The sequence below is a fragment of the Saccopteryx leptura genome, chromosome 1 (assembly GCF_036850995.1).
Source record: "Saccopteryx leptura isolate mSacLep1 chromosome 1, mSacLep1_pri_phased_curated, whole genome shotgun sequence".
Taxonomy (NCBI): domain Eukaryota; kingdom Metazoa; phylum Chordata; class Mammalia; order Chiroptera; family Emballonuridae; genus Saccopteryx; species Saccopteryx leptura.
Window position 1 is genome coordinate 309,357,236 of NC_089503.1, and position 16,745 is coordinate 309,373,980.

At 54.7% G+C, this 16,745-nt stretch overlaps 1 protein-coding gene across 4 annotated transcripts in view; it reads right to left on the reverse strand.

The window, feature by feature from the left end:
- TMPRSS6 (transmembrane serine protease 6) overlaps nucleotides 1-16,745 on the reverse strand; it is a 46,188-nt gene that overhangs the window by 9,684 nt on the left and 19,759 nt on the right. For all 4 annotated transcript variants that reach the window (XM_066358350.1, XM_066358347.1, XM_066358348.1 and 1 more), the window contains 7 exons: nucleotides 15,637-15,841; nucleotides 12,256-12,392; nucleotides 10,715-10,827; nucleotides 10,280-10,389; nucleotides 2,013-2,158; nucleotides 1,577-1,675; nucleotides 78-191 (listed from right to left, as the gene is read on the reverse strand). In XM_066358350.1, coding sequence (XP_066214447.1) covers nucleotides 78-191; nucleotides 1,577-1,675; nucleotides 2,013-2,158; nucleotides 10,280-10,389; nucleotides 10,715-10,827; nucleotides 12,256-12,392; nucleotides 15,637-15,841 — 924 coding nt within the window. The remainder of the gene's footprint in view (nucleotides 1-77; nucleotides 192-1,576; nucleotides 1,676-2,012; nucleotides 2,159-10,279; nucleotides 10,390-10,714; nucleotides 10,828-12,255; nucleotides 12,393-15,636; nucleotides 15,842-16,745) is intronic.

Genomic DNA, 16,745 nt, shown 5'->3' on the forward strand with positions numbered 1-16,745 from the left:
ATGCAGAAGGGCTGGGCTGTCTGGCTGAGACCTGTTCTTTGGTTTCCCTCTAGACACCTGGTCATGCCCCACCTTACCTTCTTGGCACTGCTCTTCGTCACTTGCATTGAGACAGTCAGGCTGCCCATCACAGACTCTGGACAGTGAGATACATGTGCTGTCCTCTTGGCACTGGAATGTGGCTCTGCACACTGTATGGGGACACAGAGAGGGGGCAGGTAGGAGGGAGCCGGAGGAGCCGTGCTGGGACTTCATGATGCCCGTAGACCACGCATTGCACGTCATAATCACAAATCTCTTTCTCGGCCACTTTACACTCGAGTTCCATGGCATCCTAGTGAGATGCCCTATTTTATTGATGAAAATAGAAATAAAGTGACTCATCGAAGGTCAGCTGGCTCAGCTAGAACTTGAAGCCAGATGTTTTGGTTCCAAATGAGGCATCTTCCCAGCACCTGGGCAGGATCATCCTGGAGGAAGGCTTATCTCCCTTCCTTCTGGCTTCTCTCCCCACATATTGAAAACTTTGATGGGATAGGGGGGGAGGTAAGTCTGGGGAGGTCAGACTGGAACAGGCTGTCCTGATAGTGACTCAGGATCAGAAGCCAGGATTCAGAGGAAGAGGTATTATTCCAAGAGAGCCCTGGCTTGGAGACCACCAGGTCCCTGAGCCTCTTTTACAAGACTAGTAGTGGTGAGCACAGCTCCAGTAAGAGTTGTCAGCTCCAGTCTGAACACCTGAAGTGGAGGGGTGAGGACACCTCAAGGGAGGGAGGTGGAGGATTCTGTCCTTGGCCACCCAGGGCCTGCCTGTCCCTGCTTAATAGCCTCTCCCTCCGGGTCCTGCCCTCACCCGCTCTGTTTCTTCTTGGATGGCTGGCTGGAACAGAGGCCGAGGGTGATGGCCTGGTGGAGAGAAGCCCTGAGCCCTGGCCAGTTGGCTCAGTGGTAGAGCGTTGGCCTGGCGTGCGGGGGACCCGGGTTCGATTCCCGGCCAGGGCACATAGGAGAAGCTCCCATTTGCTTCTCTACCCCCTCCCTCCTTCCTCTCTGTCTCTCTTCCCCTCCCGCAGCGGAGGCTCCATTGGAGCAAAGATGGCCCGGGCGCTGGGGATGGCTCCTTGGCCTCTGCCCCAGGCGCTAGAGTGGCTCTGGTCGCAGCAGAGCGATGCCCCGGAGGGGCAGAGCATCGCCCCCTGGTGGGCAGAGCGTCCGCCCCTGGTGGGCGTGCCGGGTGGATCCCGGTTGGGCGCATGTGGGAGTCTGTCTGACTGTCTCTCCCCGTTTCCAGCTTCAGAAAAAATACAAAAAAAAAAAAAAAAAAAAAAAAGAAGCCCTGAGCTGGCAGTCAGGAGGCCTGGTCCCAGTTTGTCCCTACCGTTGCCCCAATGGGTGGCCCAGGGAGGCCGCTTTCCCACTAGGTGCTGCCATCTGGCCATCTGAGCACACAGAGAGATCCCCACTTCTTGTATGCTCAGAATAAGAACTGCAGGTGCGGAGGGTCTCTAAAGGGTGGGCTCGAGTCAGTGCAGAGGAGGTGTGGAGAGGAGAAGGGTGCCAGCAGCAGACTGCTCACCGCAGTTTCTCTCATCCAGGCCATTGGGGCAGTCCTTGACCCCGTCACAAGCGGGCACACAGAGTCCATTCACAGAGCAGAGGAACTCTCCAGGGCAAGCTGGGGTGGGGAGAGAGTGCCATCAGGACATGTCATCATGAAAACACATATGCACATCCATGTCCAGTCACACGCATGCAGCACACACGCAGGGCTGTGTATACCTAATGAACTCATGTGACTGCTTTGCATATGTGGGCACACACAAAGCTGTGTATCTGTGTACACACATGCACATGTGTTCGCAAGTGTAGGCACACACACACACACACACACACACACACACACACACACACACTCCCTTTGTCTAGCCTCTTGGTGTTTCCAGGGACGGCAGAGGCCGGAAGAAGCGGCGGGGCTAGGGCTGCCGCCTTGCTCCCAGCCAGCTCATACTCACGATCTGACTGGTTGTACAAGCTGTAGTGCACCTGCACGCCGGGCCCGGTGAGGGAGATCTGGGAGGTGAAGTTGATGGTGATGCCGGCGCTGGCCACCACGGGAATCCTCTCAGCATAGGGCTGCAGGGTGCGCAGGCCACACAGCCTGGGGGTGACAAGAGACAGACTCAGGGCCACTGGGGCCTGTCCAAGGGAGGGGGCAGCTGGGCCCTGGTGCAGACAGAGCAAGGACAGGATGAAGAGGAAGGAGGAGCTGCACCGCCGCCCCCACCTGCTCTGCCTTGAGTGACCTCTCACCCCCAGAGTCATCTTCTAGAAAGCAGCCTAGCCATGTCAATCCCTGGCTCAAAAACCTTCAATGGCCTGACCAGGCAGTGGCGCAGTGGATAGAGGGTTGGACTGGGATGTGGAGGACCCAGGTTCAAGACCCTGAGGTTGCCAGCTTGAGCGCAGGCTCATCTGGTTTGAGCAAGGCTCATCAGCTTGGACTCAAGGTCGCTGGCTCGAGCAAGGGGTCACTCGGTCTGCTGTAGCCCCCCGGTCAAGGCACATATGAGAAAGCAATCAATGAACAACTAAGGTGTTGCAACGAAAAACTGATGATTGATGCTTCTCATCTCTCTCCGTTCCTGTCCGTCTGTCCCTATCTATCCCTCTCTCTCTCTCTGTCTCTGTAAACACACACACACACACACACACACACACACACACACACAAACAAACAAACAAAAAAACCCCTTCAATGACTCTCCATTGCCAACAGGATAAAATTCAAAGTCTGGATTCTAATTCCTGTTACCTAGCAAGTCAGGGTCCTCTGAGCCTTACTTTCCTCTCATTAAATAAGGGATATTTGATCTCTGTTGACCTGAAATCCAAAAATAAGACTTCAATGTGTCAGTAGAGGCAGAAGTACTGACTGTTTTGCTCTCTGTAGACAGGAAAGGATGTCCCCGCTGTGCTCCCTGTGGGGTCAGAAGCCAGCGGCCATCTGGCTCAGGCACTGTCTCTCCCATAGAGACACCTCCATAGCCCTGGTGGTCTCCAGGTGACCCTCTGGGCATGAGGGAGGCACTGGTCCTGCTCCAGGGCCAACAGTGCACTCGTGCCCAGTACAACCATCCCCCCACCAGGGGGGCACCTTCAAATCTCTGCTGGACCCCCTCCCTCTTAAGAAGATGCTCTTGTTTCCACAGAGCTGGTAGGAGAACCTCCACCAAGAGGCAGAGTGCTCTCCAGAGAACAGGTAGGGATATTTCCATCTCCGTGATGGGAAACAGGGAGCTCACCCCACACGGAGTCTGGTGGACCCCGTCTCTCAGAGCAAGTGGGTACACTGTCATGGAGCAGGTAAAACCACACCCCCAGAGCAGCGGGACCCTTCCCAGAGAGCAGCGTAGGGGACCCCACCTTCCAGATGGGAGACTCTCACAGAACTGATGGAGCGCTCATGGAATGCCCCCACCGGGGAGGGAGTACCCCTCAGAGCAAATAGGAACGCCTGCACCGATGAGGAGACACATCCAGAACACAAGTGGAAAGATCTCCAGAGAGAGGTAGAAATGCCCAGCAGAGGTCGATGTCAAGAGAGCAGGTAGGAATGCCCCAAAGCATGCTGGGAATATCTCACATAGAAGAGGTCACCTAATTCCCAGGGGCCAGGTACTTCCTCTGAACTTCTAGAACATGCTAAGCACTTCAATTAATCAATCAGTGAGTTAATCAATGAACAGTTGAGGATGAGCTTTGGGGGCTATGTTAACATTTCAAAGCGAGGGGTTGGGGCTGGGCATGGCTGGGCCTTATCCCACTCCTGCCTCACTGGCTGTGGCTTTGCAAACTCTCATTGTATGAGTTTTGAGGTTCTTGAAGCCATTTCACCCTGTGAGGAAGGAATTGTTCCCAAGGCCAGAATCCAGCCTCCTCAGGACCCATGGGGACCCACTCGGCCTGCTCAGGGGGAGGTGGGCCTACTGACTCTCATTGCAACAGGAACTTCAGGGACTGAGCCCTCCACATTCCCCACGGCCCCCGCAGACCTGGCCTAAGGTATAGCCTCCCTGTACTGTGAGGCCACAGTGACCATATTCTTGCCCCCATACCAACAAATAGTTCTCAAAGTAAAAATCATTTTCATAATAATATTCAGATATCATTTGCCTTTTCAACTGTCTCTCACAAGAATATAGTGGAAATTTCCAGAGATCACGTGATGGTCCCGATTACACGCAGAAGGAAGGTGGGGACCTAGTTGTGGTCTTGCAATCCAGTTTTTTAAAAAAGGTGCAAAAGTGTGAACCGATATTATTTTTCTCACCAAATGTTACTGGTTCTGGAAAATATAATTTATAAGAAAATACGTTAAAATATAATGGGTCTATTATTATTTTTAATGAATTGACAAATATTTTAAATTTTTCTCAGTTTTAATTTCTAATACTGTACATATAGATTTTATAACCAGTATAAAAACTCTTTGGGGTGCTCAATAATTTTAAAAAGTGTCAAGGCCCTGAGGTGGAAAATTTTGAGAACCACTGCTCAATTCTCACAGCCCAGGGGGTGACCAGGCTGGGATAAAGCACCACCAGGGGGCACCCCTGAGCAAGACTGGCCCTTCTTATCTTTAAGGAAACAAGGGAATTTTGTCTTCTGTTTTTAAAGGGGAGAAACAAATGTTATCATGGATTGTTGTCCCCAGAGAACTGCTTTGGGGAGCGGACAAAGGAGCCAGGGGTTGGAGAAGACTAAAGATGACCTGTTTAGTCTATGCAGTGTTAATTTTTTTTTTTTTTTTTCAAATTTAGTTGCTAGCTAATTTCACATAAAAATCTAGACTCTTGTTCTCCTGAAAAATAAGTCCTGGAAACACTGGCTGTTGTTTAGACCACCCGAATCAGGCAGGGCACTTGTGGCCCTGCTAACCAGGTCCCTATCTGTCCCACTTTCCCCAAGCAGCCAGCCTCATGGAACTACACACCCGCCTGGTCCTTTGGCACCTCTGCGTTTCTGGTTTCTGTTACAGAGCCTTTGGGGGCAGGGTATGCATCCTCTAGCTCTCCAATTCCTTCCCACCCACCAAATGTCACTTCCTTCCCTACAAGCCTTCTCCAAAAATCCCCAAAGTCGGAAAGCTGAGGAGCCTACTTCTCTTCTCAGTCACATTTTTACACTGTGGTCCGCCTTGCTTTCTTCTCCCTCTGGATTTGGGGATTCTTCCTTCCTGTCTCATATGGTAAGCAGAGACCTTGTCAACCATCTTCCATATGAGCAACTCCACACAGGGAAGAATTCAAGAAAGATTGGATGGGTGGATGGGTGGATGGATAAATGGATGGATGGATGGTGGATGGATGAATGGATAGATGGATAGATGCCAGGGTTTGTAAGGAAGAAAGAAGGAAGGGTGGGAGGAAGAAAGGAAAGATGGAGGAGGGAGAGAGGGAAGGAGGGAAGGAGGGATGGAGGGAAGGAGGGAAGGAGGGAAGGAAGGAAGGAAGAAAGGAAGGAAGGAAGGAAGGAAGGAAGGAAGGAAGGAAGGAAGGAAGGGAGGGAGGGAGGGAGGAAGGAAGGAAGGTGGATGGATGTGTTCGTTCCCTAGGGCAGGTTAAATGGGAAGGAGGGTCAGAGAAGACAAGCAGTAAAGAGGGAGGACAGCAGCGTCTGGCATGGCGGCCAGAGGCCTGGACCTGCAGCTGCAGAGCTGAGTTTCAGGCCCAACTTTGCCACATGCAGCAGCTATGTAACCCTGGGCATACAGCTCAACCTCAGCAAGCTTCAGTTTCCACATCTGTAAAACAGAGGTGAAATCATCTCCCTTGCAGGACATTTTAAGGAATACATGCCAAAATGACTTCTTTGAAAGCCAGTTGCTGACGTCAGGCTGTGAGTTCATTGAGGACAGCAGCTGGAGCTCTGCCTCCCTCACTGCCAGCACCCAGCGCAGGGCCTGATGCTCAGCAGTGTCCAGGGAGCCTTGGTGGTTGCAGGCAGTGCTGGTCACCCCAGGGCTCAGGGGAGCAGAAGCACCACCCCATAGCCAGGCCAGGCCAGCGGGGTTCCAGTAGGCCTAAGGAGCCAGTGGTTCTGCTTGTCCCCATCAGTAGGAGAGAAGTAGAAGAGGTTGGACCATCAGAAAAACAGTGACATCAGAGGAGAGGAAGCTGGCTAGAGGCAGGTTCCCGGAAAGGGGGAAGCCTTGCCACGGTGACGCCCAGCCAGAGTGGGTTCTGTGAAACTGAGCAGCAGCCGGTGGCTGGGTCTCATGAGGCCCAGCCCCGCCCCCGCCTCCAGGCCACTCAAAGGGCAGAGGGCCTCAGGTGGGCACCAGGAGAAGCTGGGTAGAAAACAGGGAAGTGGAGGGGGAGGGACAGAAAGGGCTCAGAGGAGTGAGGCAACATGCCCAAGGAAGCCCAGACAGCGGAAGGAGCCCAGGCAGCCTTTCCTCCTCACTATGCTGGCACCTGAGGGGTAAGACATCCTCTCCCTGACCCCCTGACCCACCTTCTGTTGCTACTCATCAGTGGTCACTCTGGACCCAAGGAGAGTGCCTCCCCCTTCCTACAAACCGGGCGTGGCAACCGACACCCTTCCCCAGACCTCTCATGTCTTTACCACCCACACAAGTAGATTTTCCAACAAATGCTCATCAAAAAATTTCCCGCATCTACATAGGATGATCACTATCAAAAAAGAGATCAGAACTAGAGGAAACTGTCTGTCCGGTGCTTATAGTGTGGAGATACGCCTCTGCCTTCCCTTCCACAGTCACTCACACATGGGCAGAAGCCTGGGGGCAGGGGGGTATGAGCCTCCATCTGGGGACCCTAGACCCTTAACAAAGGTCTGAAAATGCAGAGATGGGGCTTTACAGGCTGCTCTTGGAACTGGTGAGAGCCACGGAAACTGTCAGCCCTCGCATCGGGATGCCAACTGATGGGTCAGTCGTGCCTTGGCCAAGAGGGTGAACAGCTAGCACGGTTGCTCAGAGACTCTGCGGGAAGAATCTGCACAAGTATGAGCCCTTACATGTGTACACGCATGTGCATGGATGCACAGGTACATGTATGTACACCCACACATAAGGTCTGGGATCAGACTACCTTGCTCAATTCTTTTTCTCCAGTTACAAGCTGGGTGACTTTATGGAAGTGACTTTGCCTCTCTGTGCCTCAGTTTCCCCAGTGGTCCATGAAGGCAGTGCGGAGACCTGCTTCCTCATCAGATTGTAGAGGATGAAGGAAATGGCACCTAAACCCCTTAGCTTAGGGTTTGCCCGGCACAGAGTCATCAGCCAATTATTAATTTGTGGTTGGTGCCTTCTGGGGCTTTTCCCAGGCCTGTAGGAGCCTGTGTCCTCCCTTCAGTGTCTCAGCCTTTCCTGGGTAGGGAGCTGTTTTATGTCCATTTTCCAGGTGAGTCACCTGAGGCTGGGAGAGGTGGGTCCTTGCCGAGTGGGAAGGAAAAGAGCCAGGATCTGAACCTTATTCTGTCTGCTTTCCACACCTAAGCTCTTTCCACAATGACATTTCTCTAGGGACTAATAAACACAACATACTGGGCACCTCTCTCTGATGGGTAAATAATAACAAGTTGGGGCCCTAGGCTGGCCTAACCCCCTTGTTTACAGGTGAGGAAGGGTGTCCCCGGAATTACATGCAGAAGCCAGGTGGCCCCCATGAGGAGAGAAGCGGTATGGAAGAGAGAGGAAAGGGGTGGGAGCACTGGGCCTCCAGCTACCCCCTGGCTGCACCCTGAAGTCCCTCCTCACCATTGCAAGGCAAAAAGACAAGGACAAGAGGCCAAGTCCTAGTCCTCTCTAGGCCTCAGTTTCCCCACCTGTACAATGGGTGAGGGTTGAGTTCGATGGCCTGTTCACTTCACACTTTCTATAGCTCACTGGTTCTTTGAGACATTGGGAAGGGGAGCCCCCCACCACCCCCATTAGAATCTGTCACAGTGCCTGAAATCCTGTCATCAGGGCATCATTTATTTAAATTAAGATTGTTCCCACCCATGGTCCACACTTTAAACCCAAGGGTAGCTCCTGAAGTCCCTAGTGCCCAGTGCCCACCCTCTTGCCCGACCCCTCCTGGTTGTATCAGGAAGGGAGGAAGAAGGCTCTCTGTAGGGAGCACGGTGTGGACTGTCACGCGTCCTGCTGTTTACGATGGTAGGCATGGGAGAGGCCCCGACGGTGGACCATCTGGGCATCACCTAATCTCACTGAGCCTCGAGCTCCTTCCCTGGGAACAGAACGATGCTCTAGTGGACTGAATGCCTGTGCTGAGCACCGAGCTGGGCGCAGCCGAGCGCCCGGGGCCAGGGCTGGCTCCTGGCTCATGGAATGGCCACGGGGCTGGGCAGGGAGGGGTGAGGGCAGGCCTGTCAGGCCCAGGACCCTTCTCCCTCCTCCCTAGCCCCTCATTGAGATATCAGATTCAGCTCTGTGGTTGAGAGGGTTACAGGAAAACACATTGTCATCCTTCAAAGAACTGTGAATCATGGGCCACCGTCAGGGTCACTCTGTGGACTCCTGAGACCGAGAGGTGAGCCCAGTTCTCCTCAGTCTGGGCAGGCCCCAGGCAGTGGAGAGGGACCCCAAGGGAACGACATGGAGGATCAAGGAAGTCATGTCCAGAAAGGCCACCCGCATGCTGGGAAGGGTAGAACAAGATGCCTTTTGCTCCCCAAACAGCACAGGCCTAAAGTTTGTCACCTCTCAAAAAAAACAAAAAACCAAACAAACACAGCACAGGGCCAGAGTCACGCTATCTAACATCATCCCCCCAGCAGCACGGGCTTGAAGTTATACCCTCTGGCACCACCTCGAAGAGCACAGTGCCACTCATATTCTCTGATGTCACCCCAACAGCTTGGGCCTGAACTCACATCATCTGTCACCCTCAAAACAGCACTGGCCTGAAGTCACCCCATCTGTATTTCTTCTTTGTTTTTTTAATCACAGTCCCTGATAAATTTCAAAAGATCTGGGAAGGATGATGACGAGTCAACCAGCATTGTCAATCCCTGTCACCTTTGTCTGGCTGATGCTTTAGAATAGGGTCCACCTATGAGCAAAGTATAATGACGAATGTGAACACCAACCCCAGAACCCAAGCATTCCAGACTTTTAATTTATTGGAATCTTGTATATTCAACGTTTGTAAAGCTAAGAAATCAGACCTGGCATTAGAATCCCAGCTTGTTACACCCCCAGGACTCCAGCATTGGAAGGGAGGGCAGTGGGCCAAACTGCTATCTATCGGATGTAGAATCTTTTATTCGGTGTCCGTGGGCCCTAGGTGGGGATGGTCTCCTGGCCTGCAAGGCTACGTCAAGGTCCTTCTTTTCTTCCCCAAGCCTCTGCTCCCCATCCAGGCCGCCACTCCCCCCCAGCTCTTCCCTCCAAGCCTTATCACCTGCACCTGAACCTTCATCCTCTCTTTCTCTCTACTGGAGTTCCCACAGGGCATTTAGACATGGAGCCCTCCCATGTAAATATTCCCTGCCTTAAATGTCTACTGTCTCCTCTTCTGCCATTGCACCGCCTCCCTGCCCACCTTTGTAGCTGTCAGGTCCACCAGCAGCCCCAGGCTGCCCACTCCACTGGGCACTGACCAGTCCTCATCCTACTGATCAAGCTGCAGCCACGGCTGACCCCAGAACGGCCCCTCCAATGACTTTGTCCCACTGTGTCTTGCCCATCTCCCTGAGGGACTCACTTCCTCAGAAACTCTGTCACCAGAAGAGCCAAGGGCAGGACAGGTAGCAGGGTAGGTGTCCCACAGGGAATGCAAGTGACACAGGGTGACCATGGTTACCGAGCCATCAGGTTAGCAAAAGCGTTGGGCCTACTCATGCAGCTTTCAAGAGCAAGGAGAGTGCTAAGGGAGGGCCTCCAATAGCACCAGCATGGTTTAGGGACGGGCGCTCTGGCACTGTGGGTCCTGTGGCTGCCATATCACCTCATTTAAGAATTTGGGGACCAGACAGTAGGGTGACAGCATCCAAGGAAATGAAACCATTTCACTCTAACTAGGATGATCATCCAAGGTGTCTGATGACAAATGTGTGTCTGAGACGCTTGGGGGGCAGGAAGGGAGGGTGGGGCCAGGTGGGAGTGTGACAGGGACAGGGTCAAGGGGTAAGGCCACAGGCTGAGCAGCCTGCCTCCTCTGTCCTCCTGTGCTATTCTTCTGAGGTCTGGACCTGGGCTCCTACGGGGGTGCCTGTGGGGAGAGGAGGGGCTCCAAGGGGTAGGTACCTCCGGTTCTGGATCATCCACTGGCCCTGGGTGCATGGCAGGTCATATTTCTGCCTCCGCAGTGCATAGGCGTCAAACCAGAGGGCCAAGCCATAGTCTAGGGAGGGCACCTGTGACAGAGAAGCTGGTCACCAGATGACCCATGCACTGGGGCTGCTCTGATGAGCACCTTCTAGAACAATAAAGAGAGAAGGAGGCCTGCCAACACAGAGTGCTGGCTGGGGCTGAAGTTTGTTACTCAGTCAACAAACAGGTTTTGTGGTAGCTAGCAGAGCCAAGATGGCCATACCTGCCATCCCCCCTCCTGGAGCAATCTGGGCCCGGGCTCAGCCTGTGGGTGCTTCAGCAGAAGCAGGACAAGGAACCCCTCCCAGCCAGGGTCCTTGGAGGTCCTTAGGACAGAGAGCAGGTGGGCGGGCAGAGTGCAGGGCTTACCATGAAGTGCCAGGAGCAGTGGGTGCCGGGCGAGTAGTAGCTGGGGAAGTATGGTGTGCTGAGGACGCCCTGAGTCTCCACCTGGCTCTCCAAGGTCAGGTTCACCTCGCAAGCTGGTCCAGAGAGCAGTGGTTACACAGGCGGTCCCCTGTCCCCATCCCACTGCACCTCCCAGCAGGGGAGGGGACAGCTGTAACCCCACCACCCCTCCTGTCGCAAAACAGTAAAGCCTAGAGGTTGCATGTGACTGATCTTGGGCCTTAGTTACCTCATCTGTAAAATGGGGACAATAATAATATATACTTCATAGGGTAGTTGAGAGGATTAAATGGACAAAAAATATTCAAACAGCTTGGATTGTAGTAAGTGGTCAGTAAATGTCAGCTATTGACATGCGCTATGCAGCATTGGACCATTTACTGAGAATACGCATGACCATGACCGGGAGAGCCTCGGTCACAGGCCTCAGGGGAAGAATAATCTGTGCCCTTTTCAAAGACGGGGTCGGAGAAGAGGAGTGACTTAGCTGAAATCACACAGTGAGAGGGCGAGAGATCAGCAGCTGGAATGTCCCCAGCTGTCCTGCCACCTCTCCATGGAGTCAAGGTTCCCAAAGCCCCTGTTCCCTTCCCTCTAGAACTGTGTCACAGACTCCCCTGAGAGCTGAGCCAGCTCAGGCACCTCCTTAGTTCCAGGGACCCCTCGAGGGCAGCCAGCACCCAGCGGAGTACCTGTGCACCTGCACCACTGCCAGGAGACATGGGGGGGTGACACCAGAGGGGGAGAGAAGACTGAGTGGGAAGAGGCCGGGTGGGGGGCACGGAGAGGAGGAGGGGGGAGCAGCAGCTGTGTGGTCTCCTGTCTGGGTCCCTCCCTACCCGGAGCTCTGAAAACTGCTGAGTGTGCTGTGCCGGCCCAGAGGCATGGCTACTGCAGACCCCAGGACAGCCTGAGAGAGGGGGTGGCGAAGGGGGCCTGGGACAGGAGGGTGGGGGCAGGGGGAGGGCCAGTGCGCAGCTGGGGAGAGCCTTTCCCATGGAGTCGCCCTCTCCATGTCCCCAGAGGTGTCTGGGTACATCTTTGGTAGGAGACGACTATCTGGAGGGGAATCTCAGTTTCTCAGGCCTGTTGACCACAGACTCTACTGTCCAGGCTCAGCTGTGGTGAGTGTAAAGGGAGGGGACAGGGAGGTGGCTGCGGAGAGGAGACTTTGAGCCAGGCTGAGGAGAGAATGAGGACGGAGGAGACACAGACTCAGGAAAGAAAATCAGAAGGCAGGAGAGAGGCGAGGAAGAGATGAGTGAGTGGCCAGTGTCTCGGGAGAGAGTGGAGAAGATGAGGGAGGTGGATGAAGAGTGGAAGGAGGAGGAGAAGGGCTGGGGTGTGGGCAGGGAGGCGGGTGGAGGGCAGAGCTCTTCCAGGACCTGTCCCCTCCCTCACCCCACATTAGCTACAGCCAAGAAGGGGAAGGGCATGTGCAGGGGTGCATGCTCAGTCTCTGCCACCTCACTCGTCCCCTCCCCAGGGACCCGAGCCCGCACCCTGGAAGGCCACGGCCTGTACGGAGAGCACGAAGGGGTCGTAGTAGCTGTGTAGGCCCTTCTTCCACACCACCGCCATGATGGCGCCTGACGCCAGGACCTCCACCACGGGCTCCTGGCGGCTGCAGCCATAGACCCTGGGGGGACAGAGAAAGGTGGAGAGGGTGAGCCAGGAGGGTACCTGGGAGGAGCACAGGAGGGCTGACTGGCAACCTGTGCATCTGAATGTGCAGCCAGCCTGCTGTGTGTTCACAGACAAGCTGTTGACCTTCTCTGGCCCCAGGGGACTGATTGGATAATCTGTAAGGGTCAGGCTAGCATCGCAGGTGACAAAGCCAGGAGGATGCTCAGACTTCTTGAGCTTATATTCGACTATGCCAGCTGACTCCAGTCCCACAGTCTTTCCTATCCCCTCAGAATTTTCCTGACCTCTGAGTATCCTTCCAACCTGTTCCCAAAGGATGACCAGACTGGCACCTGTGGGGACCACACCTTCCAGCTGGCCATACCCTGACTCCTGGTCTTGTTTTGGGTTCTGGGCTGGGACAGAGAGGAGGCAGGAATATGGTCTGGTGCCCCCTCGGGCAGGCACCGCAGGACTCCAGCAGAGCCCGGTGCCTGGGGTGCACGGAATAATGGCATCTGGAGTGTCAGCCCTGCAAAGGCTTTTAGGAGATTGGCAAAGTCAACTACTTGGTTTCTAGGTGGGGAAACTGGGGCTCAGGACCATGTCTAGGCCCCAGGGCAGTTTCACAGCAGAGATAGAGGTATGCTGGTCACTGTCTGTGACAGCACCTTGTGTCCTCTCCCCATAGGTGTCCCCTGGGCTGCAATCTCAAGCAAGGGTGCTCCCGGCTTCCCATCCCTTCTTACCTCCATCAAACTACCTTCTGTCTCCAAAAGAACCTTCCAAGCCATTGCTAATGCACAATCCAATTCCCTGGAAGCTAATAACCTTGTCTCCCAGAGTGGGTGTACCAGCATCCATCAACAACGTGCTACTGCTCATCTATGATGTGTTGGCCGTGGACTTGACCAGAGGGAGTGGGCGCCGATGGGGGCACTGCAGGCATCCGAACAAGTGCATGCCTGAGATCCAAACCAGTCTCAAAAACCAGTGGAGTGAGTGAGCCCAGGAGTTAGTTCCCCAGGGGGGTCCTGGGGCTGAAGTGTCCCGGGAAGGGGACCTGGCTGCAGGCCTTGGCTCTTGCCAGGGAGGGAGATGACCTAGCTCCCCTAGTTCTCTTTCCTCTTGCATTTACCACCTGGTTTGTTCTCACTGCTGGCTGCCCCCTTCCCACGCACACACCCTTCCCCCCTCTCCCTCATCTGCTCATCTCCCCCAGACAGTGGGACATAAGACAGTAGGGTTCAGAGGGATCTGGAAGTCACCTTTATTCTTTGTGTGTGTGTGTGTGTGTGTGTGTGTGTGTGTGTGTGTGTGTGTGTGTATTTTTCTGAAGTTGGAAATGGGGAGGCAGTCAGACAGACTCCCGCATGCGCCCAACCGGGATCCACCCGGTGGCAATGCTCTAGCGCCTGAGGCAGAGGCCATAGAGCCATCCCCAGGGCCCGGGCCACCTTTGCTCCAATGGAGCCTTGGCTGCGGGAGGGGAAGAGAGAGACAGAGAGGAAGGAGAGGGGGAGGGGTGGAGAAGCAGATGGGTGCTTCTGTGTGCCCTGGCCAGGAATCGAACCTGGGACTCCTGCACACCAGGCCGACGCTCTACCACTGAGCCAACCGGCCAGGGCCTGGAAGTCACCTTTAATGGGGGCTTTAGCTTTTTTTATTATTATTATTGATTGTAGAGACAGAGAGCAAAGAAGAGAGAAAGAAGAGGGAGAAACATCGATTTGTTGCTCTACTTATCTATGCATTCTTTAGTTGCCTCCTGTAGGTGCCTGACCGGAGATTGACCTACAACCTTGATGTATCGGGATGACCAACTGAGGTACCCAGCCAGGGGCAAAGCTTCAGCTCTTAATGTTGGAAGTTTCTTTTATTTTCTTTTACTTATTCAGCAGCAGAGCCTTGTTGTGACTGAAATGTCTTCAGCCTCCCAGGGTGTGGAACACATGAAAGCCAGCCAGGAAGGTAAAATGGGCACGGGTCTGCTCGACAGACCACCAAATTTACTCTCACACGCTGGGGTGCCAGTTGGAGGGCCCTCTCCTCCACCTAGCCTGTCATTTTAGACGTTGTCTTTGGGTCTGAGGTGGAGTGAAACACCTGCCCAGGTGCCACAGGGACAGAGCTGTGCCCAGCGGCCAGGCCCCAACAACAGCAGGATGGGGAAGTGGGGGACACTCCGAGAAGCCCCAGGGGAAGTTTGTAAGCATCCCCGCCCTCCTGAGAATCAGATATCAGCTGACTTCTCTGCACTTCCCAGAGCCCTCCAGGAACCCAGCCCACACACACCCAGATTGAGGTCACCAGGTGGCAGGGCGGCAGGGCTGGGTGCTAAGGGCGCATGCCCCCTCCGAGCCTGGAGATTCAGGGAGGCCCCGGGGAGGGGCCTGGGAAGAAGCTTCCCCCAGCTCATCCCCAAGGACTGCCCATCATCTAAACATGCAGGTCCCGCCCCCATCCCTACATCCCCTGCCTGGAAGCTGGCCCAGCCCAAGCAGGACAGAGAAGGCAGTAGCCTGATGCCCCACCCTCAGGTCTCCCATACCTGCTCCAGAGCCTTGGAGGCCCAATCCCCACTCCCTACTCTGCAGGGAGGCAGCCCAGAGCCTAGGACATTTGCAGCCCAGTTACAGTCACCCCATCCCCCGCTACCTGCCCTCTGACCTGGTCACTGCTGCACTCCACATCATACCCTGTGTCCCAAAGCCCTACTCCTCTACTCAAGAACATGCAGTCAGTGCCCCACTTCCCAAGTAGCAAAGTTTAAATTGCTCCTGGCAACTAGAGAGCATTACTGTGTCTGAGGGTCTTGGCACCAATGGGCAGATTTTAATCCTCACAACAACCCTACAAGGTAAGCATGATTGTGCATCCATTTTACAGGTGAGAAAACTTGAGGCTTAGGGAGGCAAAGTGACTCCTAGGGCACACAGCTAGGATGCAACAGAGTGGAAGCTGGAAGTTGGGGCTGCCAGACTGAGGCAACAAGCCATGTGGCATCCCGGAACTGACCTCGGGCCATCTAGTACAACTGTTTGTTACAAATGGGGACACTAGAAGGGAAGGGGGCTGCCCACAGCCACAGCCACTTCCAGCTTCTCCTCTCCCTCTGGGGTAGCCTACCATCTCCCAGACAGTGAAACTGAGGTCACAGGGCCGCTGCTCTCAGGACGCCTGGTGTGACCGTTGACCCCACACCACCATTTCCTTCACAGACCCCCACTGCCACCCCCACCTCCCCAGGGACTCACGAGGTAATGAGCCTTCTTTCCAGGGGCCCAGCCACGTCGTATACGGCGAGCCGGTCCCGGCAGTCGGCCAGCGTCCACTCAAGCCGGAGTTTGAGCATGAGATCCTCAGGGCCCTGCAGGTGCCACAGGCAGCTGGAGACCAGGTAGTCGGGCCCCTTCAGCTGGAGGACCTGGCCCTGGCTCACGTAGCTGTAGCGGTAGCAGCCTGGAGAGGGAAAATGGACAGGCCCTCTGACCTCTAATAGCTGGGAGGAGAGACCTGAGGAGCCAGCCTGCAGGTTCTCGCCAGGGCAGGGGTGGGGAGGAAAGAGCAGCTGGATGCAGGTCAGCCTACGGGTACTAAGTCCCATTTTCCTGGTTCCCTGTGTTTTCGTCTCCAGGCTCCTCATGCATGCACGCATTCATTGGTTCATTCATCCATTCACTCAGCACTCACTGAGCTCCCCATGCTCGGTAAGTACCAAAGAAAGGCCCAGCCACTGCTGGGAATGTCAGAAACAGTGAGGACAGATACAAAGCCCAGCAGCAATAGTTTCGGAGGTGAGGTCTCCAGCCTGGCCGGCGAGGCAGGGAAGTCCTGGGGGGTCACAGTGTGAGCAACCCACTGCCAGCCGAGGCGGGCAGGAGCAGAGGCAGGCTTGATCACAGACTCTCTGGCTGCAGGAAGCAACATTGAGGGGGCTGGAGACCCGCCGGGCAGCTGTGCCACACAGAGAGCAGGGTGAGGATTTCGTTTCAGATGGAGAGAAGGGGCAGCCCCAGGTAGAGGAAGTGAGCTCTGGCTAATGGCAATGAAACAAGGAGAATGAAACCAATAGCACTGAGCAAGTGTCTGACATGCTGGAATCGAGCTAATGGCAGTACACTTACCCCCTCATTTAATACCTCTGGGAAACAGTTTCTATTATTGTTCCCATTTTACAGACCTGGAACAGACAGGCCTGGGTTCCCCTCATCTCCACCTAATCTTTCCTGGGGCCTTGGGGACAATGGCATCATCCTGGCAGGGCTGTCACAGAGCTTAAGTATGATGCGTGCTTAAGAGCTCAGCGCAGTCCCTTGTACACAGCAGATGCTCAGCCTATGCAGTGGCTGTTCTGTAGGTGTGG